The following is a 22500-nucleotide window of genomic DNA, read 5'->3' as shown; positions in this document are numbered from 1 at the left end:
TTTCTGTAGGTTGCCTTCCACTCTGCTGTGTCCTTTGATGCACATTAGTTTTGAATTTTGATGTAGTCAATTCATCTATTTTTACTTCGGTTGCCTGTGATAACTTAATTTTTAACAAAACCTTCTGGGGGGCTGGGCCGAAACATCTCGGGGCTACGTTGGGATTGTGAAGGCTGCCAGTTTGAGACCCAGGCTCGCTGGCTCACTCAGCAATCTCAGCTCCTCTGGCCAGGCCCGCGGAGGACTCCTCTTCTCGCCCCTTCTTCCCTTGAGCTGCTCTGCATACCCACGTTTGCCCCCTCCTGCTTAGGAAGTCCATGCAGGAGGACGCAGTGTCTCCATTTTACAGATGCGGAAGGTGAGGTCCACCAACATCATCCCCCAAGTGTCCTATCCCAAGCCAGGCGTGGGGGGCAGGGACTCAGGGTCTAGGAACAGGCCTGCTCGGCAATCCCAGCTGAAAAATCGACTCTTGCCTGTACGGGGCCCAGCACACAGAAGTAGATGCTCGTGAATATTTATTGCACAAACGAACAGGTACTTTCTTCTGAGTTGGGAAGTGAGCCCAGACGCCAGCTCTGGGCCATAGCTGCAGTGAGGTGGGAGCCTGTCTGCCCCAGCGCACAGAAACATGCCTGCAGACAGCCAGAGAGCATGGAGGGGACCGGTATTTATAGCCAGCTTTGAGGAGTGGCCTTGGGGCTAAAAATAGACCAAGGGGAAACACGAGGCTGGGTTCTCCCTGGACTGGAAGCCAGCCCCCTCGCTCCTCGGCAGGAGGAAGACACGATCCAGGGATGGCCTTCTCTAGGCCGGGCTGGGGCACCCTCCTCGGGAACCCTCACCTCCCTGCTCTTCCTCTCATTACCGAGGGTAAAGGAAAGGCAAGATGCAGAACCAGACGGCAGTGTCTGCCCGCGGGTTTCTGCAAGGCCTCCGAGCGGGGGGCCATCCCTCTTAAGGTCAGCATCTCCGAACCAGCAAGGAATGAAGGCGGCGGCTAACAGGGCCAGAGGGGTCTTGGCCGCCACACGAGTGAGAAGACAGGGCAATGCCACCCACCGCACCCCCGAGAAGCCCAGCCCAGCTGCCTGCGTGGCCTTGAGAGACAGCTGGGGCCACCGCCATTCAGCTCAGTTAACCAAGCTTCCAGACTGCAGTGTGCTTCCCCGTGAAGATAATTACACCGCGGCGGCCATTCCCAAACAGGATGGGGAGGAACGGTGGCCGCTCACTCCACACAAAGCATCACAGCTGGAGGGGGATGGGGGTTCACCTAAACCATGCCCCCCTCCCTGGCCTCCCCAACATCTCCAACCAAAAAGGGTTTCCACTGCTTCCCAAGTACCCAGGTCCCTCTTGGGGCTTTGCTTGCCCAGAATCCATTCCCCTGCCCCCTAATAACTGCAGTAGCTCAGACCAGGTCCTGCCCCTGCTTGATTTTATATTGTGAGCCGATTACACGCCCCCTCTCACTTTCAGTCTTCGTGGCTCACATATCTGATAACTTCCCCTCGGCTCCACGACCCGGAATAGGGCCATCTCAAGCATCGCAAACCCACGGCAAAAATGACTGGGTTGGGGCCACTTGTGTGAGGGGGTCGGAGCCAGTGAGATTTAGTTCTGGAACTTCTGAATTGCGAGAGCTGCTGAGGGTCCCGGATAGAGAGAAAACGTCAGCCAGGGCAGGGCTGCTGGGCAATGGAGGAACACAGAGGAAAGAGAGCCACTAAAGGTAGCTAGTCTTGAAGGCACCGAGCCTCTGGATCCAGCCATGCCTGAAGTCAGTGCCCTGGGCCACATTTCGGTTATGTGAACCAATATATTCCTTTTTTTTTTTTTTAACCTATAACAGTTTGCTGGGATTCTGTCACTTACCTCCCCAAGAACCCTGCATGATTTTAAGTCACTCACAGTTTCTTCCCCAGCCCTGTTTGAATATTCCTTAAGCCACGGCCTGAGGAAGAGATACCCTTTTTTTCACCCAGGCGTCCCCTCTGACAGCTTCTCCTGCACCAGCCACAGAAAAGAAAATCTGTAGCCCTGAACCAGGCAGGGAGAGAAGACAGCAAAGCTTCTCTGGGGACACCCCGGACGCCCTCGTGAGCTGCACGTGAGGCGGGCGCGGAGCCAGCCATGCTGCTCTCAGACCCCTATGCAGACCGGTAGCAGGTCCCATATCTGAAAACCAGGGCCTCCTGGGGAGGGAGAGGATGTCGCAGAGGGACGGTGGGAAAAGCAACAAGGAGGCAGAAGGGGTGGCACCCAGGCCCAGGGTGGAAGGGAGGCAGAGACCGCAGTAGCTCCGACCAGGTCCTGTCCCTGCTTCCCCCAACCCACCGGTGGCTTCCCTGAGCCCCAGGACCCCAGACCAGGGCCTGACACACGGGTCTCCTCCAGCACCTTCAACACCCCGAGCACTCCTGGTCTGCACCTGCCGGGCGCCTCTCCCCCAGCTGCGCACGGCCACGCTCCCCTAGGAGGTTCCCTAGACACACGGGCCCCTCTCTGTCACACTGTTGATCTCCTTCACCTCACAACCGTCCTGTAACTGTTTGGGACCAGCCTCCCTCAGCAGCTGTTGGAGCCACGGGCTGGGAGCTGTGTCTGAACTGTTCGTCCCCTCGTCCCCACAGCTGGGGCATGGCGGATGCGCACAGTGGGTGCTCAGTATTCAGACAGAGGCGTGGAAGAAGGGTGAGAGGCACACAGGGGGGACAGAGGTGTGGCAGGAGGGCTGAGGGCAGAGACGCCGGCGTTCAGAGGGAGAGGGTGGTGAAGCACAGGCCCGTGGCCAGGCCAGGCATAGAGTTCTCGGTGCTGGGGGTGCTCATTCCTGCCCGGCAGAGGGAGGCACTGCCTGGCCTCCGTGTGCCCACCCGGCCCCAGCTCCTGGGCGCACTGGCTGAGGTGGGAAGTGGCCTGGGATGGTCGCAGCCCCTGCCCCAGCCAGAGCTCTGGGACTCGAGGGAGGAGGCAGGATGGGACGTTGTTGGGACTCAGGGTCCTCCTCTGGGGAGCCCTCAGGGCTCTGCGCCTGCCTCCCGCCCTTCCCCTCCCCCGGGGGGGGGGGGGGCAGTGCCTAGGCTGAGTGCAGGGGAGCCCGGCCACCCCGTCCTCTGTCCCCGCTGCCCACTCACCAGGTCTCCCTGAAGCCCCGGCGGCCCGGCAGGTGCACTCACCTCACGGGTGACCTTGCCATTGTTGTCAAAGTCGTACAGGGTGAAGGTCCACTCCTGCCGGCTGTCCTCTTCTACGGACACGTCACACTGTAACTCCTGGACACAGACAGACAACCACGGATGTGGCTGGGGTACCCAGAGGCCAGGTCACGGGGCGGCCGCCTCCCCACTGCCCTCCCCAGACCTCGTGTGAAGGAAGAGCACAACGACCACGACACGAGGGACCAGGTGGGGAGGCCAGGCCGGGCAGGGGAGGTCTGGCCCCGGGAGAGACGCCTGCAGGGGTGCCGGACAGCCTCTGGGTCTTTGAAGGCAAAAGAAACACGGGCCGGGGCGGGGGTGTGAGCTGGGGGTCTGCGAGGAGGCTTCGTGGCCTCAGGGCGACGGAACCTGGACCAAGGGACAGAAGTTACTGGAAGACACAGGGACTAGTAACGGGAAGCTATTACAGGATGCCCAGGGTGGCCACCTGACCTGGAAGGCAGGGGAGGGTGAGCGAGCACTAAAAGGTAAAGCCCCAGCTCAGCCCCGGGTGCCAGCAGGTACATGGCCCTCCATGGCTGTGTGACCCTGGGCGTAGCTTCTCTGTACCTCAGTTTCCCCTTGTGTAAATTATGGGAAAGGCCAGTACTGATCTCACGAGGCAGATGGGAGCATGAAGCGCCCCGCCCCGCATCCCCTCGGCGTTCCCGGGCAGCTGTGGTGGACGGTTCTTGACCTCCCACCTTAAGCAGCCAGCTTCTGTGTCCGAGGAAGACCCGAAGAGCCGGGGATTGAGTGCCCGGGGCAGTGTGAGGCATTCTGCACGGCCCCAGCTGCTCTGGCACCAATCCACCCATTCACCCACTGGTATTGGCTTCCCTCCTTTGCTGCTCCCTGGGATCACCTGCCAAGTCCTTGCCTCGGGCTCTGCAACGGGGGAACTGGAAAAAGCGTGGAACTGTTTGGCACCTAGAGAAGTCCAATTAATGATAGTAGCTGCCATTGTCTTTGCTGTCATGTTAACATATGATGCACGTAACGTTAACAATGACTTCATTATCATCGCTCACAGGACCCGACGTGTCTAACCACAGGCACCCGAGCTGGGCAGTGATGAGCTCTGTCCCTGGCAGTGCGTATGCAGGAGCCAGCTGAACACAAGATAGAAAGTTCGAGAAAGGCTGGCTGGTTTGCCAAAGAGGGTCACAAGATCCTATGAAAACAAGCAAAGACGCTCCCAGGCCATTCCGTTCCACGTCTTGCCTCAGCTGCCCTCTCCTTTTGCAGGAAGACGGGCTCGGGCCCCCAGAGAGGAGTGGTACCTGGCCCCTGAACGCCGGCAGGGATGTGCCCGAGCGCGGCGTCCCTGCCCCCAGCCTCTGCAGCTCGAAGCCAGTTCCCTCCAGCAGTCCTCGGGCGGCCCACGCGGAGTTCAAAGTCAGCCTTCCCTCAGTTGTGACATGCCCGTCTGATACCTGCCAAGTGCCCGCTCTGCTCTGTGAGGCGCCGTTTCATGTAGCACAGTGCTCGCCCTGCACACGTGCCCCCCCCCCCCCCACTCACACACTCACACTCACACAGCGTTCATCTGATTCCTTCTCGCTGGCCCTCCTGCACGGCTCCAAAGACAGCTCGGGGTTCAGTAACTATCCCCCTCTCAACTTCTGTCATATATGTCTTTGTCCCCCCAGCCCCCCACCACCTGGGCTTCTCAGGTGAGTCCTCCTCATGGGCCGTGAATGAGTCCCGGGCAGTCAGCCGGGCCCTCCCCAGAAATCGGCCCACTCGGGCCTCCAGGGAAGTGAGACGTCTCGGTCTGAGCCTTCCCTCTGCCGCTGCACTCGGCCCTCGGCTCTGCCAACCACCCCAGAAGACACGCAGGGATGCTGGTGGGCTCCAGGAAGCAGCTAGCAACCCCAGCTCCCCAACGGGATGCTGCCCGCCCCCCTCAGCTCCTGCATTCAGGGCCCACTGTGACCTGTCTCACACCCTGTCCCGAGTCATCTCCCCAGACCACCCACCATCACTACGCAACACGATGCAGCTTTGTGTCCACACAGTTTGCGGCCCCAACAGGCCTCTGGGCCTTTGCTCCTGCCGTTCCCTCAGCCGGAAGTGCTCTCCTTATCCCAGGGGCTCCGTGTCCTCACCTCTGCCAACTCCTACTCCTGCACTCAGAGGCTCAACTCAGACCCGCATCCGCCCCACCATCTGCTTACAGCCACCACCCTGCACACACCCAGGAACTGCCTCCAAACCCTGCACGCCCCAGCCTGACCGAGGCGGCCACCCCTCCGCGTGCTCCCGGACCCCCATCACATCCCCAGCTGTGCAGTTACTGGGTCTAGGTCACTCTCCCGTCCCCCTCACCACACCGTGCTCCGGGAGGGCAGGGCCATGCCCCGTTCACTGTGGGGTCCCCTGGTAACCGGCAGGTGTCAATCAAGCTTGGTTGGAAGGAAGAAGGAAAGTGCTGACGTGATAGTGGACACCCTTTTAAGCATGTTAGGCGCATTAACTCACCAGGCCTACAATAAATACCCCGATAAGAAAGACTGAAACTACCCGCATATCCCAGGGGAGGCCAGTGGGGATGGGAACCCTAGGCTGCTGGCTCCAGAGCTATGCCCCAGTGGCCTCATGGAGGGAAGCAGAGAAGGAAGAAGGGAGGAGAAGGGAGGGCAGAGAGAAGCTGGTAAGCTCCGTGCCAACAGGCCCGGGTTCCACTCTCCGGTACCCGGCCCTGCTTGGTACACAGAAGGAGCTTAACGTACTGTTTGGGATGGGGCAGGACAGACAGACTGCAAGCTCTAGGATGACGTGTTCCTTTAGCTGTTGACCGCATGGGGAAACTGAGTCCCAGATAGGGCCTCCTGCCACTCTGCATCCAGCCCACCCGAGAGCCCCGACACGTTCCCCAGAACAGCCCCAGGAGTCGAATCAAAGGCTTCTTCCAGTAACGAGGAAACCGAGGCCCAGAGGGGAAGGCAGGCCCCTAGTACAGTAATGGCAGCGCCAGGGCCAGCCGTCCCCCCAGCCCTCGCTCACGTCCTCCCCCAGACCGCCGGGTCACAGCCCCGTGGGATGGCGGTGCTGAGTCCTCAGGGCCCACGCGGAGCTGGGGCAGCCCCAGACGTGGCGGGACAAACCTCCCACAAAGGGCAGCTGTTCACACAGGAGGTGAAAGCCCTCTGCATCTGGACGGGCCTCAGCGCCCCTCCTCGAAAAGCACCGCCGAGAGGATAGAAGCCCTACTCTCCAGAGCCCAGCGCCAGGAAAGGGAACTTACTTCAAATTTCAGCTGCTTCTTGGAGCCCGGGCAAGATTCACTCGCCTTCTCCCTCCTCTTCTCATCTCCGCTGGCCAACCCGTCTGTCTTCTCGGGAGGCAGGGCCACTGCGGGGAGGACAAGTGAGACAGCGTGAGGACTGTCCCCAGCTGGGCCTCGGGGCCACCACACCCACTGGGGCTTTGGTCTGGGGACCAGGCCCCTTCCTGCCCTGCCCGTGCGCTAAAGTCAAAATCACTTGGCTCTCTGGCCTCGGGTAATGTCCAGGGCTGCCCGAGGGGAGGCCCCCCTCCCAGGTCACCTGTGCCGGCCACTCAGATGACCCCAGGGTGCCTCAAGGCCGCCATTCTCTGCCCCAACTATACAGCCCAGATAAGCAGCCTGCAGCCAGCCAGACCAGAGGCAGGTGGACAGGAAGCTCATAGACCGTGGCCACTTTCCACACAGTCTCACTGCCTTCCCTGCTGACGTTTTGGCCTCGAAGATGCTGCCGGCCTGGGCCCAGGCAAAGGCACGCCGCATGGGCAGTCAGGAGGACTGAGGGAAACAGGAGGCGCGGGGCCTCCCTCAGGCGGCCTGAGGAGCAGCCTCAGTCTCTGCTTGGGTCCTCCTGACACTATGTGTGACCCAGGGTGGGTCGTGTACCTTCTCCAGACATCTCGATGGTTTCCCTGTCAACAGGGATCAGAGCAGTCCCCTCCCAGAGGATCCTTGGGTGGATTCAGTGAGCTAGGACTGAAAGGGCCAAGAGCCCAGGGCCAGTACACAGGGTCCTAGCAGCTGCGAATAGTTACAGTCAAGGGGAATGATGTCCTCTTCTCCCTCCCACCCCAACTCAATCTCTCCAGAATCAGCACAGTTGGTAGCTAAGTTTTCTCAAAATGGAGGCCTTGGGAATGCAAAAGGACACGATTCGTATCAAACACAGGCAGCCTGGGATGGGGAACAGCAGGGAGGGAGGAGCTGAAGATAAGGATGCTCCGGTCACCAGTCCAGACGGGTGGGGACAGGAAGGCCATGGCAGCAACAGACTGACCTGGCTCCATCCACAGCTCCCCTCCCAGAGGGGCCTGAGTATTCCCTTTCTCTTCACTCCGGGTACACCCAGACGGATTCAGGGGGACCCCCCCCCGCCGGCCCGCAATGCCCCCACAGCAAGGCAACAACTCCTTAGAGCTGTCAGGGATCCAGCGGGAGACCCTGTCTCAGCCCCCGACCCCAGCTCCCTCCTGGTGCTTTCACAGAATGAGGCTGATAAGGACAAACCTAAAAGGAGATCCAGCTCCTTGGAGGCCTCCAGGGCAGGGGGGGGGTTGGGGGGGGTGGGGGGGGGGGGGGCCTTGACGGCGCTGACGGCTTCTGATCTAGTGGATAAAACCAGGTCCTGCCCTCCCTGCTCCTCCAAAGCAAACACCACCATGGCCAGGCGGCACGCCAGCCCAGTGCAACGCTGAGTCCTGGGGCAGTCGAGCCGGCAGGTAGCCAGTGACCCAAGGACAGCCAAGCACGCAGCCTGGGCCACCCTGATTCCCCCACCCCAAATCTGCGGGTCCTGCTGGGCCCGAGCATCCGCCATCGTGGGACCGGCCGGGGTGCAAGGCAAAGCGCTCGACCAGGCCACAAAGCAGTGGGCACTACGGCCGCCCCCACTTAGAAAAAGGCAAAAAGGTCTAGAGAGGCTTGTCAGAGCGAGTCAGGGAGCGGAGTCTCTCTCCATTCCTAGCCCTCAGCTCTAGGAGGCCCCAGCATCTCCGGTGGGCGCAGCTGAGCTCGGCGGGAGCGTCCTGATGAGAGGACTGATACTCTGGGTCCATATCCCGACCCTGCTACTGACTGGCCTGGACAACGTTGGGTAAGGCCCTGGACTGCTCAGGATCTCAGTCCCCTCGTGTGGAAAATGGGGATGAAATGGTTTCTTCCTCACAGGGTTACTGGGGTGGGTGGGGGGAGGCAATGAGGAAAGTCCCTCCTTAGCACAGTGGCCTGCGTGCAACAGGTGCTCAGTAAAAGCTTGGCTTTGCACAAGATGGAGAGGAGCCGTGGTCCCAGCCGATAGCCCAGATCCAGAGGATCCCCCTCACCCCAAAACCGCCCCACTGGAGAAACCATGGTGCTCTTCTGGCCGGCAACATCCTCTTTTCGGCCCCCCTGTGGGGGGCGGGGGGAAGAAGAAAGGAAAACAAAGCCCAGCTCCATCTTCAAAGCTGCAGCCTCCCTCCACAGAGGTCCTGGCTGGAGATGTAAGCCAGCCAGGCTTATTGAAACCAAACTTCAAGTTCAAAGAGAAGTTATCAGAAAACCACCTTCAGGTTCAACATTGCCTTTCAAGTTCCACTTGATAAAACCCAAAGAAAAGAAAGCTCTGTCCCTGCTCCCTCCTTCTCTGGAGCACCCCCCCCACATGCAGGCCCTCCCTGCCTCCCCTCCTTCCTCCTCACCCAATGGGGTAGAAAACGCCCCCCTCGACCGCTCACCCTCTTCCTGTGTCTTCTCTAAAGACCAGCGTGGTCTGGATTGCCTTCTCTTCACCAAGGGGTCCCTCATCCCATCCCAGCTCAGAAAACCCCTCAGACACCTATGGGGCTGGCCACCGATGGGTAATAGGACTGGGAGCCATCCTGCCCCCGAGCCCTGGGGGCTAGGAACAGGGACAGTCAGCGCCCTCCGCCCCCACCGAAGAAGGCCCTTCACCCTGTCACTGTCCCCCGCCCAATGGCCAGAGGAGGTGTCAGAGATGATCGGAAAGCCTAGCAGACCCCAGTGCCAGAGGCAGGGGCTGGGACTTGGGGCCCTGCTTCTACACCCACATGTGAACCCTCTCAAACCAAACATCGACCAGCAGCCAGCCCCGCCACCCCTGCACAGAACAAACTGCCCTCCATACATCCATCGTTGGGCTCATGGGCAGGCACAAGAAGGGTAAAGGGTACCCACTTCGGGCTGCCAAGGTCCCACCAACCAGCAAAGAGAATGGCATTTTTGTCGAGATGGGCTTTGGCGCCAAATTCTGAGCCCATTCTCTCTCTCCTACTCCTGCTCAGCCCAGAGATTTTTTTTTCCCCCCGAGATGATCTTCTTGGGGGGCATAATTTCAGAGGGACTCTGATCATTCTTTAATCACTCACAGCAACAACAGGAGATACTGCTAACTTGAAAGAAGAAAGGAAAGCTGGAGGAAGAGTAGAGAAAGGAAGGGAAGGGTTGGAGCAAGGCAGAAAGAAAAGTCTTCATGTTCAAAGACTTGTATTCTGGGTTTATAGCCTACGTTCCTATCATACCTTTAGATGTGATGTACCTGTAGATGACTTAGAACAGCCAGCCCACCCACCACCTGTTTTTGTAAATAAAGTTTTATTGGGACACAGTCACGTTCATATGCACTGTGTATGGCTGCTTCACTCTATGATGGCAAAGTTCAGTAATCACAACAGAGACTATATGGCCCGCAAAGCCTTAAAGTTGTACTCTCCTGGCCCTTTATAGAAAAGTTTATGAACTGCACTTAGGTACCCTTCCCACCAGGGTACCCTGATAAGCAGGGTGCAGGCTGGATTTCACCTGCTGCTCACCTGCTTACCTGGAAACTCTTGTGCAGTACACAACCTGCCCAACCATACACAGTAGGCATGGAAGAAAGAAAATGTCAACTCTGATTTCTTCAAACCAATTCTCAGCTCAGATGAGTCTGGGGGTGGTGTGTGGAGCTCCTTCTCTTTGGAAACCGCTCCCTGTCCCTTCTCACACCACGGCTGCGAGGAGCCTGCTGGCTGTGTTTACCAGATGATGGCTCTCTCCCACATTAGCTCCCAACCTGGCATCTCTCCACCCCCAGCAACTGCCAGATTAAATGCATTACTTGACCATCTTCACCCGGCTCCCTTTGATGTTCCCTTCTCAAGCTTCAAAATACCTTTTGGAGGGAGATCAGACAGCATTAAACAGAATTACTAATTAATTAAGCAAAGTTAAATTTTAAACACTGTTTGTTGTGTTAGCCAAAAGCCTGAACAGAACAGACTTTTTTCCTCCACTGAGATCAAAGACAGTCTCTTCCCTGTCCCTCCCCCAGTTTAAAAAGAAGAGGGGGCTGGGAGGGAAGAGAGGGAAAGAAGAGAGTACAGAGGAGCACCAGGGAGCGAGGAAAGACCCGAGTGGGGATGAGTGGGGATGGCTGGGATGGTCATTGGGGGTGATCGTGAGGTCGAGACTCCCAGCCCTCACCCTGCAACCACAATCCCAATAGGAGGCATCAACAGCTCATTTGGGACCGCATGCTGGGAGAGACCCGGTCACTTCCTGTAGCCTGTTTAGCCTGGCAAATAGCAGTGACCCAGGGAGCAGGATGGCACAGCCGACCCAGCATGAGCTGCTGATAGCTGGCACCACCCAAACGGCATGAGAATCAGCTACAAAACAAAACAGATCTGCCCTCCTGCAGCCGCACCCTCCCTGGCACCCAGGCAGGACAGGCACCTCAGGGTTCTTCAGGGAGCTTAGGGTCATCTGAGAGACGGGTTGTGCAGTGTACAACTCTAGGGGGCGCCGTTCACAGGCTGGACCTCATACGCTTGTATATCGCCAGTGACATTTTTTGGACAGATGGCAGAAAGGTGTCTTGAGGCCGGGGGGAGGGGGTGGGGGGGAAGCTCCTTTCTCTACATTGCACGAATGCATTTGTTGCGAGCAGAGTGCGGTCTCTCCCCATCCGGCCCAACACTTCATTCTGCGCAATCTGATCTGGGATCTTCCGATTCCTTCACAGGAGCCTGCCACATCCTGGCGGCCAGACTGCAAGTCTCCTGGGAGCCGGGGTCCTGCCGGCTAGTGCCCCTGGGATGCCCACAGCACATGCACAGGGCAGCCAATCCACCCCAGCATGCAAAACTGCACCAAACCCCACAGGCAGACACAAGTAAGGCTGCATAACAAACACACCATAAATTCTGGCTTGACTGAGATTGGGAACCGGCGGGGAGAAAGGTAGGTCTGTTCCTGAATCCCATACTTCGGCTAAAATCCAAACCCTGGATGATAGGAGCAAACGCCAGCTTATTTTAACATAATCCAGAAAGGCCTGGTTGATAATAAACTTAGGACATACGGACAAATTTGAAATCCCGTTATGACTATTATCAGCCCTCCCCCCCTCCCCAGAGACCAGAAATGACTGACACTCAGACAAGCGGTTTTCTCCTCCCGGTTACCTGCCACGTTCTTCTCCGTTGATACGACGTAAGATCTAACACAAGCCAGAGCTTCCTTGCTGGAGTTTGGACACCCGCCCTAACGTCTCCACTGGCCTTTCTCAATTGTCCGCGTGCAGATTATCTGCTGCAAATATTTTAGTCTCGGGGTGGCTCGCCAGGATGTTTCTGACTCCCCAGCCCGCCACCAGCAGCTGTTAGAGGGAATGCAGATGAATTTTAATATTAGCCTATGCCAAATATAATTAGGTGGGTAAATCTGCTGCCAGTAAAAAGAGAAAGATATCATATGTGCATTCCAGGCCAAATGGTTTCTCGCATCATTTGTGCGAGGTTCTCCTGAGGGAGCAAGGGTCCGGGAGGCACGCAAATCTGTTCGTTCAACGAGCACGGCAGCGGGCTGGTGAGGTTAGTGGGTACGTGCAGTATTCCATTAGGGCCTGTTAAGAACACCAGGCAGGGTAGGTTCCTGTTTGCATCGAACCAAAGAGGAAACTAATCTTAAGAATCTTAGCAAAATGGATTTAGCCATGTAGTTCCCTGCTGAAAGTGATCTTCCCGCTGCTGTCTCTTGGCCCTGTCTCTCCCATGAACTGCTTTTTAATTTGTAACCCAGCCGTGCTCTCACACTGTTATCCCTGCCAAGAACACTCGTCCTGGCTCGCCAGTTCCTGCTCATCCTTCAGGTCCTCAGCCCTCCAACCTCTGAGAACGTGCCTGCACGCTCCCAGGGCCTAGGTTAGGGCTCCCTGCTTGGTGAGTCCGTCTTACTCCACTATTATCATTATTCTGTTAATTCGATCTTCCTAAAGTAGCCCCAACATACAGCACAGTGTCTGTCACCCCACATCTAGGCGTATCAGCACTGTCATCATCATCATCATCATCATCATCAAAACGAGACAACAGTAAGTAGCACAAGCGGGATTTGAACCCAGAAGTGTAGAAACAAAAGAACGAAAATCCCTGTTTCCTGATTCCCCAGCCTCTGGTCTGTCCACTCCATCACCCAATAGTAGACACCTGCTCTTGCGTGTCCTGCAACCATCGTCCTCCTTCTGAGAATAGCATCTGGGTTTCCTCTGGTGGGCCACCCCTCTCCCATCTCAATCCACATGGATTTATGGAGGGCTGATCTGACTCCGGCTTTGGGGATGCACCCAGCACCCAGTCGACACAATGAATTTCATCCTGACGGCCACTGGGGCTGCTCCTAGGTCAGTACCGAGGGAGGGTGCATCCTGAAAGCCAGTGAAGCTGAGCCTGTGGGCCCCTCCCTTACATGGGCCCTGGCAATGTGTTCACATGGTCGTTTGGTTTTCTGATACTTTCAAAATTAGGTATTTTAACCTCAGTTGGTTACGACCACTGTCTCTTTCCATTCTGACTCCCAAACGTCCTAATGTGTCACGCAGTGTTGGAGGGAACATAGGCATTTCTGGAATTGAGCTAAGGGAAGGCTGAGTTGGAGATATATTTCTTTAGGTTTAGTGGGATAGATCTATCATCTGGTTCAAAGTTATAAAAGAATCGTGCAAAAATAAATAAAAGAATCATGTATTCTTTTTTTTGAAGATGGCTCCCAAACTGGGATAAACTTCAGGTGCCACACAACCTAGATCCACCTGGTGAGAACCAAACTTTTGCAAGAAGAATTGAGACTTGGGGGCTCTCTTTCACCTGAGGGGGCTGAGCTCATAGGATGGGAGTGCCCAGAGCTGGGTAGCTACCCTTTGCCACCTTAGCGGGAGAGACCAACACAGGGGCAGAGGGAGAGGTGACTGAGGGAGGGAGAGAGAGAGAGAGAGAGAGAGGGAGGGAGGGAGTGGATGTGTGTGTGGATGACATGTTTTGAGCTCCAGGATCCAGCTGGCCCTTTTTAGGCAGGATCCACCCTAGGATTTTTCAAGATCATCAGCCAAAGCTTCGTCGCATTTGGGTTGAGTGTCAAAAGAACCCAAAGAATCCTGACTTAACTCTAAGCCCCTGCTTATCAGGACAAAAACCACCACCACCCAAAGAGGAATTGACCTAATGTGGCGGGATTCTCCAAGGTAGTTTCTGGCCTTTCCGCCAGTGGGTGTCTACCCCTTCCTGAGACCAGACATGCCAGCCTGGGGTTTTTTTCCTCCACAATCTTGCCTCTCCAGGCTGCATTTTACTGTAGGGAGATTTTATTTAAGGACCAGTGGTGACTGAGGAGAAAAAGGAAAGGAAAAAAGAGAAAGGAAAGAAAAGAAAAGAAAAGAAAAAAAAGAAAAGAAAGAAGGAAAGAAGGAAAGAAAGAAAGAAAGAAAGAAACCTTCCCAACAAATAGCATTCCAGCCTTTTACCTCATCAGAGCACAAGGTTGATGGCCACTCTGCTTTGAGGTTTGAATCGGTTGAAACGAAACATCTGTTCAGGGGGCGACGGGGGGAGGGGGGGATGCCGGCAGAGAGGGAGCAGGAAAGAGAAAAAAGCTTTTTTTGGGCTAAAAATACCATGTCCCTTCCACTCTCCCTCCATCCCTGCTCAAGTTAAAACATGTGATGCAATTCAACTTTTAAAATCTAACCCCGAGCTACTTGAAACTACTGAAGCCTGCTCGGTATGTGACACAAGTCAGAATTTCCACCGTTCCAGCTGAGCTTTTATGAAGAACAGACTCCAGAGTGGTTGCCGTCACCCGGGCTGCTGGGGGGACTGCCGCCGAGCGGAGTCGGGTCCCGCTGACACTCACAGGAGGACGGGCTCTGAACTGAGAGCGCGCAGCCGGCGGGGTGTGGCCCGCCTGCCCTCCGTCGGGGGGTCCCCGCTGCTCCCCAGTCATCTCCTCCTCCTCCTCTCAGACTTCCAGGGAACCACCGGCCAGCCCCAGTGATTGACCAGCCTTTGCTGGGGAGACGTGCAGGGCCGTCTGTGGAGACGTCCTTAGAAGTCCTTCCCCCCCTTTCCCTCTCACTGTCTCCCCGCCCCCCAGCTGCTCCCTGACCTCCAGACTCAGTGTCCAACTGTCTGTCTACTTGGCATCTCTACTTGGATGTCCAACAGCCATCTGCCACCTGACATGCCCCCAACAGACAGCCTTCACTGTCACCTGCCCAAACCTCCACCTCAGAAGTGGCCCCAGCCTTGCCTTTGGTCCTTAAGCCGGTGGGGGGGGGGGTGCCCAGGATCCCTTTCTTTCCCTCATCCACCCCCTCACCCCACCTCCCGTCTCCCACGCCTACCCCCAGGCCCACCCACTGCTCTCCAGCCCCATGGCCTCCACGCTAGGCTGACGCCCCCACCCTCGCCGGCACTACTGGAATCATGTCCCACTGTCATGGCCTCCGTCCTCCTTCCCCCGCAGGGCCCATCCTTCCAAGAAGCCACAAGTACTTTGTTAAAATGGAAGTCAGAAGCTGGCACTCACGTGCCTACAATTTTCCAACACTTTCTCTTCAAAAGCAGCGTAAAAGCAAGCGCGTGGTCCCACCCTTGCTGACGGGCCCACAGGTCCCCCTTTTGTGCTTCCCTAAACCCCAAGTTCCTTCCCGCTTGGGGTTCTGCTTGCTTGCTCCTCCTGGCTGCTCTCCCTTCACATCCTCCACGGCTGGCTCCTTCCCGGCACCTGCATCTCTGCTGACACGTCACCTCCTCAGAGAGGCCTTGCTACCCTCTACCCTCCACTGGGTTTCACCTCTTGGCAGAGCACCACTACCAGAAACTTGCACGGTCCTTCCCGCGTCCCGCGTGTGACATCCTGCCAGCAGGTGCTCAGTAAAGACTCCCCGAATGAGGAGGAGTTACAGACCCGAGTTCGGTTCTCAGTGTGCTGTGTGACCTTGCACAGGTCACATGCCCTCTCTGGGCCTCGGTTTTCCAACTACAAATGAAGTGGACGAACAGCCTCCTGAGGGCTCCTCGGGTCTGTGAGTGGTCGATATGCCACACCTAGGGGCCGGGACAAACTGACCGGGGCCGCGGGGTGGAGGGGGTGGTACATGGGACCTGCCTGGGTGGCCCTAGGGAGGGGACTGCCTGACTTCAATGACTTCATGCTGTTGACTTCATTCTTCCAGTGAGTATTTATTGAGCACGTATAGCATGCCAGACTCTATGTCATGCACTGGGAGGAGAAGGAGAGGTTCTAATAGGATTAAAGAAGCTTTGAAAATAGGTCTTCTTTGATCTGGACTAGTAAATAATTATAAACACCAGTTGGCTCCTCTTTAAGAAGGGACGCATGAAACAATAAGACTCCTCCCAGCTCACATAGGCTGGGCACTTACTCCGCGTACCAGGGCTGTTCTCTGCACTTGCATAAACGACCTCACTGTCTTCACAGGAACCCTGCAGAAGGGCTCTGATTACCCCCAAAAAGGCAAATGAAAAACAGAGTCGTGAAACGATTCACCCAAGGTCACCCAGAGACTGGTGGTTAAAGCCAGGCTGGCTCCGGGGTCTGACTTGCAAATTCCCAAAAAAAGCCCGAATAAAGGTAGGAAGGTGCCTCTCACGGATTCGGGGGCAGTGGTGGTGAGACAAATTTCGGGGCCCTTGCAGAGTCAGACGGGTCCTGAGCTCACAGTGGGGCTACTCAGACCCCCAGAGCCAGTGGGGCTACTCAGACCCCCAGAGCCAGTGGGGCTACTCAGACCCCAGAGCCTCAGGCCCAACACCACTGCCCTGCTTGGCAGGCCCAACTACTCTAACACATCCATCCTGGGACCAGGGAAGTGGGGACCCCCGGAGGCCCAGCCTGGGGGGAGAGAGGCCTGCCCCGCAGCAGCCCTGGGGGCCTGGAGGGAGGGCCTGGGCCCCCAAGGGGTGGGGCCGCCTGACTTCAAGCCCTCTGACAGTTCCTTTACGGGTGGTCTGTCGAATCAGTTTTCCAGAGATGCCAGGCAGACGGCAATGTGCCTGCTTCCAGCCCCAAGTGGAGGTCGGAGGACAGGAAACAGACACGGTGTTGGGGGTCTGTGGCCAGAGACTGGAAGTCAAGCCCCCTGGGAGGGGTGGGGACATCCCTGGGTGGCAGGGAGACAGGGGACACAGAGAGAAGGGGCTTGTGACCACGCACAGGTCTTTCCCTTCCCAAGTGCCCAGAGCAGAAGCTGCACCGAGTGGGGAGGACGCCCCCAGACCAGTGCTTCCGGGGGGGCCACTCAGGGTACGGTGGGTCTGCCAAACAGGTGTGGCTCCAATTTGTACCTCAGGCCACAAGCCACAAGCTGCCACCACCTGTCGTGTGGCCCAACCGACGAGATGGGGAAGCCAGGTGGGGACCGGAGTGAAGGGTGGGGTGGGCCCTCCCCTGTGCTCAGACCCCTGCTGGGTCAGCAGAGGGAGGGTCCCTCTCCCCTTCTCCCCTGGAAAGCCAGCCCCGCGAGTCCCGCCCCTGCCACGCCCAGCCAGCTCTCAGAGCTTGGGACTTTTGATGTTTACTTTGTTCTCTCCACAGTTCAAAAGGAGCTCGGCAGCCCTCGCACCAAGCCCAGACTTAATCTGCCCTCCGCGAGCTCCCAGCTGGCCAGTTAAGGCGGTTAAGATGCTGGATTAGGGCCGGCTTTACATAACAACGCAGGAGCTAAAGCTGTCCTCTCCTGGGATGGCTAAAAGACTTCTTTTTATCTTCACGCCTCAGATGGCCTTTTTTCTCCCTTAAACAGCCCTCCAGCCCGCCAAGAGGCAATGAACTTGGCCAACAGGAAGACAAAGAAGAGATTCAGGATTCGGGCGGGTAGCACAGAGGGGTGCCGCAGCCCCCGCCCCGGGCCAGGTGGGTGCTTCTCCGTGACCGTGGCTGGGACCACGGGTGACCGTGGAACCACAGACGGTCATGGGTCCAGCATCCCTCCCACCAGCGTCAGAGCCACGCAGGCCGGCCCGGGCGCAAACCAGAGCAGCCTCACCCACTCACCGTTTTCACTTTTTAATTCTGCTTTGAGTCTTTCAATTCGTTCTTCTTGGGAAAGTTAAAACATTCATCCCCGTTAATACTACAGCCCTCTCTCTTTGTGAGCTCTTTCCGGTTTTAGTGTCCTCTTCCCAGGTCCAAGAGGAGCCTCCTCTCTTTGTCTGTCGAGCCCTCCAGCTACACAGTAATACGCACGTGGTCTCTACTCACACACGTAGGAAATACAGAGCGTTCTCTCATGCCCCTTTTTACATAAAACATACTGGCCATGGCGTACTGAGTCTCTCTGCAATCTGATCTGGTTTATGTTCTCTGCTTCTGTGTAAACTTTTGTTTGAAGAAAGAGGCCGAAAAGCTGGACCACCAACAACTTAGTCTGACCCCTAGTTGGGAAACTGAGGTAGGAGAATGGCTCCTAACCCCCTCCCTCATGAGTGGTGGCACCGATGTGCCCGGATATCACCAGGGACTAGCAAGGTGCCTGGGCTGCCCTTCGAGCCTGGCGTGCGGCTGGGGGGCCATGGGGTCAGACCGAGTGCCACCAACCTGACACCCTTTCCCCATCAGGAGCCGGGACCCTCAGGCGCCTCACCTTCATCCCCCATCCATCAGCCAATGTTTGTAAGTGCTGCCCTCCCCCCTGCCACAGGGCTTCCTTCTCCCTGCAAGGAGCCCACGGCCTTTGCGTACCCACAGAGTCCAGCTTCATGTCCCCACTCATCATGTGACAGAGGGCAAGGGGGCTTAGAGCTGGGGGGACCTGGCCGCGATCCACAGGGGGCTGCTACCAGGGCTGGGAGGGGACCCCGGTCTAGGTGCTCCTCGGCCAGCATTCCTTCTACATCATTCCAACGGGACTCACGCACTGAATGTAGACAGTGAACAAAGTAACCCTCCCCTCCAGAGGGAAGTGGATTCCATGGGTAGGCCATTTCGTGTCTGTTTGCAGGGAACGACATCCCATTTGAAATCAATTACATGGTTGTAAACTGAGCCTCGACGGACAGAGAAGTGCCCCCTATGGGGCAGTAAGGAGGGGCTCAATACATGATGGATAGGCAGACAGACGATGATTGGAGGATGGGTCCATGGATGAAGGGATGAATGACGGGGGATGAACACACAGGCAGAGAAGGGAGTATGGATGGCTGCATGATAACTCAGAGTGGCCGGGCTGGTGGACGGGGGACAGGAGAGTAGGGCAAACCATGGATGGACGGATGGGTGGGACATGGCCAGTGGGTGGGTGGGTGGTGGGACAGTGAGGAGTGAGGGATAAGTGATTGAAGGGACAGACAGACGAGTGGACTGGTGGCTGGTTGGATGGGTAGCGAATGGGTGATGGATGGAGTAGGTGGAGGGATGGATGAACAAGAGAATGAACTTGCTACTGAGTCACCATGCGAATGAGGGGGAACTGAATACATAACCGGAATGAGAGCCGCAGCCCATGGAATCAGTGTCTGGGGTCACTCCAATCCCCAGGGCTTACATCCTGCCCACCTTTACCTGACTCCCCAGATGTCAAGGCACCAACTCTTGGCATCTCTCCATGGAGCCAAAGACAACAGTTGAGGCTTGGGGGAGCCCAGGGGAATGACAAAATCAAGGCTGCAGAGCCTCTGAGTGCAGTTACCAGCTCTGTAGGCTGCACAAAGCCTTCCATCCATGGGACTCCCCCCAGCCCTTGATTCAGGACCTGCTCATATTTGAACAAAGTTTGATAGATACCTGGGTCCCGGCAGGCCTCCATCTCGTAGGCAAAGAGTGAATCTCTTAAAACAGCGCTTCTCAAAGTGTAATGTGCGCACAAGCCACCCGGGGAGCCTCTTCAAGGACAAATGGCCTGGGGCTGACAGCTCTCAGGCTGCATGTGGCCACAGCCCTCAGGTGTGGCCCAGGCTCCCCTCGAGAAACTCTTGGCACTATCTGCTCCTCTCAAGGCCCTACAGGGCACCAAGGCCTAGATCCCCGCCCCGCCAAGCCCCTGGGCCCCCTGGCTCTCCTGCGAGCTGCCTGTCCTCACCTCCACAGCAAGGCCCCTACTAACCTAAGGCTTCCCCAGTTCAGTGATTCTCTTCTCTGAGTATAAAATGGAAATGCTATCCCATGTAGCAAATGCTTTCCAGTGCCATCTGTGCTCCGTACCCAATGCAGGGAGTCAAGCAGGGAGAAGGCTCTCATTCCCACTCTGTAAGTGTGGCAACTAAGGCTCTTCTAGAAAGGTGGCGTGCCTTGCCCGAAGTCAAGTGAGGGCACCAGTGGCCGGCCGGCCCTCTGCTCCAAGATCCTCATCCTTCTACACGGTGCCTCCCCTTGAACAAAGGCAGGAGAGAGAGCTACAGATATGAGAGGGGAGGGGCTGGTGGGGGGCTGTTTGTATGTGTGCTTGTTTGTGCTCCAAGTGAGTGATGTGAACTGAGAAACGGGGAAATACAACAGCTACTTTATGTAGTGCTTACAGTATGGTCACCCCCCACCAAACGGGAAAGCTGAGCTAAAACAACCTGTCCAAGGTTCCCCGGCCAATACAGAGTAGGGCCAGGATGTGAGCCTCAGGAACCTGGCTCCACTCTGGGCTTGGACCCATGAAGGGCTACACTCACTCCCTTCTTTCTTCTCACCCCACCACCCCCACCGGCAGTCAGGGTCTTGTCCTCTGCCTGGTCTGCAGATTTTCTGGAGCGTACCTAGGGCATGTGGTGGACCAGATGGCCCCTTCCCCATCTCACTGCACCCTAGGAAGAGACCAATGGATTCCAGTACCTTCTAGCCGAAAGTCTTCCTCTTCCTCCTCACTGAGCGTTTCTCTGAAAACTTCACCCACGAGCTCCTAGAGGAAGATAAAGCAGGGACGTTAAGTAAGTATCCGACAGAGTCAAGGAGGAAACCAATATTGGGACGGTAAAGGTGGCATCATGAACGTGTGCCTGGCTGGTCACAGGGAAGCAGGGATCCTGCTCTGATTCTTCTGATGGGAAATCAGGTCAACTGAGGTGGATCCTCTCGCTTGAAAAGTGAATTGTCCCCATGCTTTTTAGGAAGTACCTTTTTCTTAGCCTACAGCTCACTATAAAATACTGCACGCTTCTCCCTCAGAAAGGAAGTTCCACCCTCTGCCCTGGAAAAAGACAGAGACAAGATGGGAAAACGTTCCTCATCTATCCCTCGGAGTCAACTTTGATGGACTCAGGACCAACAAGCCTCCTCTGTGGGGCCCAGGAAGGGATCTCAGTGTGAATCCTTCCTCCAGCAGAAGATTCCAGGCGGGCTGTCTCCATGGGTTTGCAAAGAGGGCCTGGTGTGCACAAGAGTGGGTCTCTACAGCCCCTAACATAACCCCCCAACTCTTCAGCATCACATTCAGCAGCCTGCATGCTCTGCCTCCTGGCTGATCTTCAGACATGCCTGCCGCCTCTCCCCAGTGCACACACATTCCAGAAACGAGCCTGATCCTTGCACTGCCTTGCCCGGTGCCCCACGTGTGAGTTCAGGATGCCCGGTGGCAGAGTTGCTCCCGACCAGCCTGGTCACGCTGCCACTCGGGTGTTGTCAGGTTGGCAAGGGGAGTTTGGTTAGCCCACAGGCTGGGAAGTTTCTGGAAGGTCGACAAAGGTACTACTTATCTCACCCTAACCCAGCAGGGTGACCCTAGATATGGAAGAAGCAAGACCAGCACTTGTCAGACCGCCTTCCGCATTATTGGTGTTCTGCCGATAAGAGTTCTGTGATCCAAAAAGATTGTTTTCAAGTCAGAGAAGATCCCTTACTGAAGAATTTACTATGGTAACGGACACCGTGAATATCCAAGTGGTAACTTATGCTGCATTCCTCAAACCTATTGAGACCATGGAGTTTCGTGTCTCAAAAGCATCCCATGGGATCTGAGTTCCAAGGAACCCACTTTGGGAAATGCTCCTCTTCTGGGGAAGAGACAAAGTTGGGAGGGTTACACCGCCTTATCTCTTTTGATGCCACGACAATGCTCTGGCAGTGCTTCTCGAACCACAAAATGACAAGCAATAAAAAAGCCCAAACTCAGCAGCTGTCACCAACTTCTCTTTTTTGGGGGAAAAAAAAGTGCAAAGAGAAAGAAAAAGAGAATGCACCCTCTCCTTGAAAAATTAGGAGGGGGAAAAAAATCCCACACTTCAGATACTTAACAGAAACACCAGTGCTTGTCTTGATTAACAAAACCAAAATCACGCTTGGTAGAGCTGATCTTACCAGCTGGACACAGCTGGAGATAAGTCTCTAGTTTTGTTTTGTTTTGTTCTGTTTGTTTTGTTTTGAAAGGATCAACAGCTAACATTTTATGGATTAGGCCTGGTGTTCTCCATTCTCCCTCTTCTTCCAAATCGTCCTGGGGCATCACACTCTTTCCCCTGCAGGTTGTGAAAATGTGGTCATTCAGACTCCTGGTGTCCCATTGACTTCAAAACCAGGCTCCTTGATTCCTGGAGTCGGGGTGGCTTCTCCCTCCACCTCCTCCGCCAATTATCATAATCACCGAACACTTCCTGGGCTTGTAAACTGGCTGTTTGTGTTAACAGCGCCGGAGTTGACAGGGAAGCTGGGAGCCGGTGACAGGGACGGCACGCGCTCAGGCGGCATCATTAGGTGGCTGGGACACTCCGGCAGCCAATTAGAGCCCATCTTTCATGCCAGAGGAAGACAGATGCTGCCTCCCCCAGACAGGCTGGCAGGCAGCACTCCCAGGAGCTGGCGACCGGCTTCAAGGGGCTCGTGCTGAGGTCTTCTGGAAAGCGGGGGCTCAGCGCTGACCTCGGCCCGCCACCCTAGCCGCTCCCAGCGAGGCGACCAGGACCTGCCAGGCACACCCCTGCGAGCGCTCACGTCTTCTTGCCGGCACACTTGGAGGAGTTTAGAGACTGCCAAGGTCTCCCGCAACAAAGCAGCCGTCTGGAACCCCAAGTAATGATGCCTCGCGGTGTGCAT

The 22500-nt window shown here is 56.4% G+C and overlaps 1 protein-coding gene across 1 annotated transcript in view; it reads right to left on the bottom strand.

Moving 5' to 3' along the window:
- The window catches only part of NKD1 (NKD inhibitor of WNT signaling pathway 1), an 81918-nt gene that overhangs the window by 5558 nt on the left and 53860 nt on the right, over positions 1 to 22500 (bottom strand). Inside the window, exons 4-6 of the mRNA XM_032424419.1 lie at positions 20308 to 20374; positions 6454 to 6560; positions 3183 to 3278 (exon numbers count right to left, since the gene is read on the bottom strand). Coding sequence (XP_032280310.1) covers positions 3183 to 3278; positions 6454 to 6560; positions 20308 to 20374 — 270 coding nt within the window. The remainder of the gene's footprint in view (positions 1 to 3182; positions 3279 to 6453; positions 6561 to 20307; positions 20375 to 22500) is intronic.

This window comes from Phoca vitulina, unplaced genomic scaffold, assembly GCF_004348235.1.
Source record: "Phoca vitulina isolate PV1807 unplaced genomic scaffold, GSC_HSeal_1.0 scaffold30, whole genome shotgun sequence".
Classification (NCBI taxonomy): Eukaryota; Metazoa; Chordata; class Mammalia; order Carnivora; family Phocidae; genus Phoca; species Phoca vitulina.
Note: the sequence above shows the minus strand (reverse complement) of the source record. Positions and strands in the feature narration are given on the sequence as shown.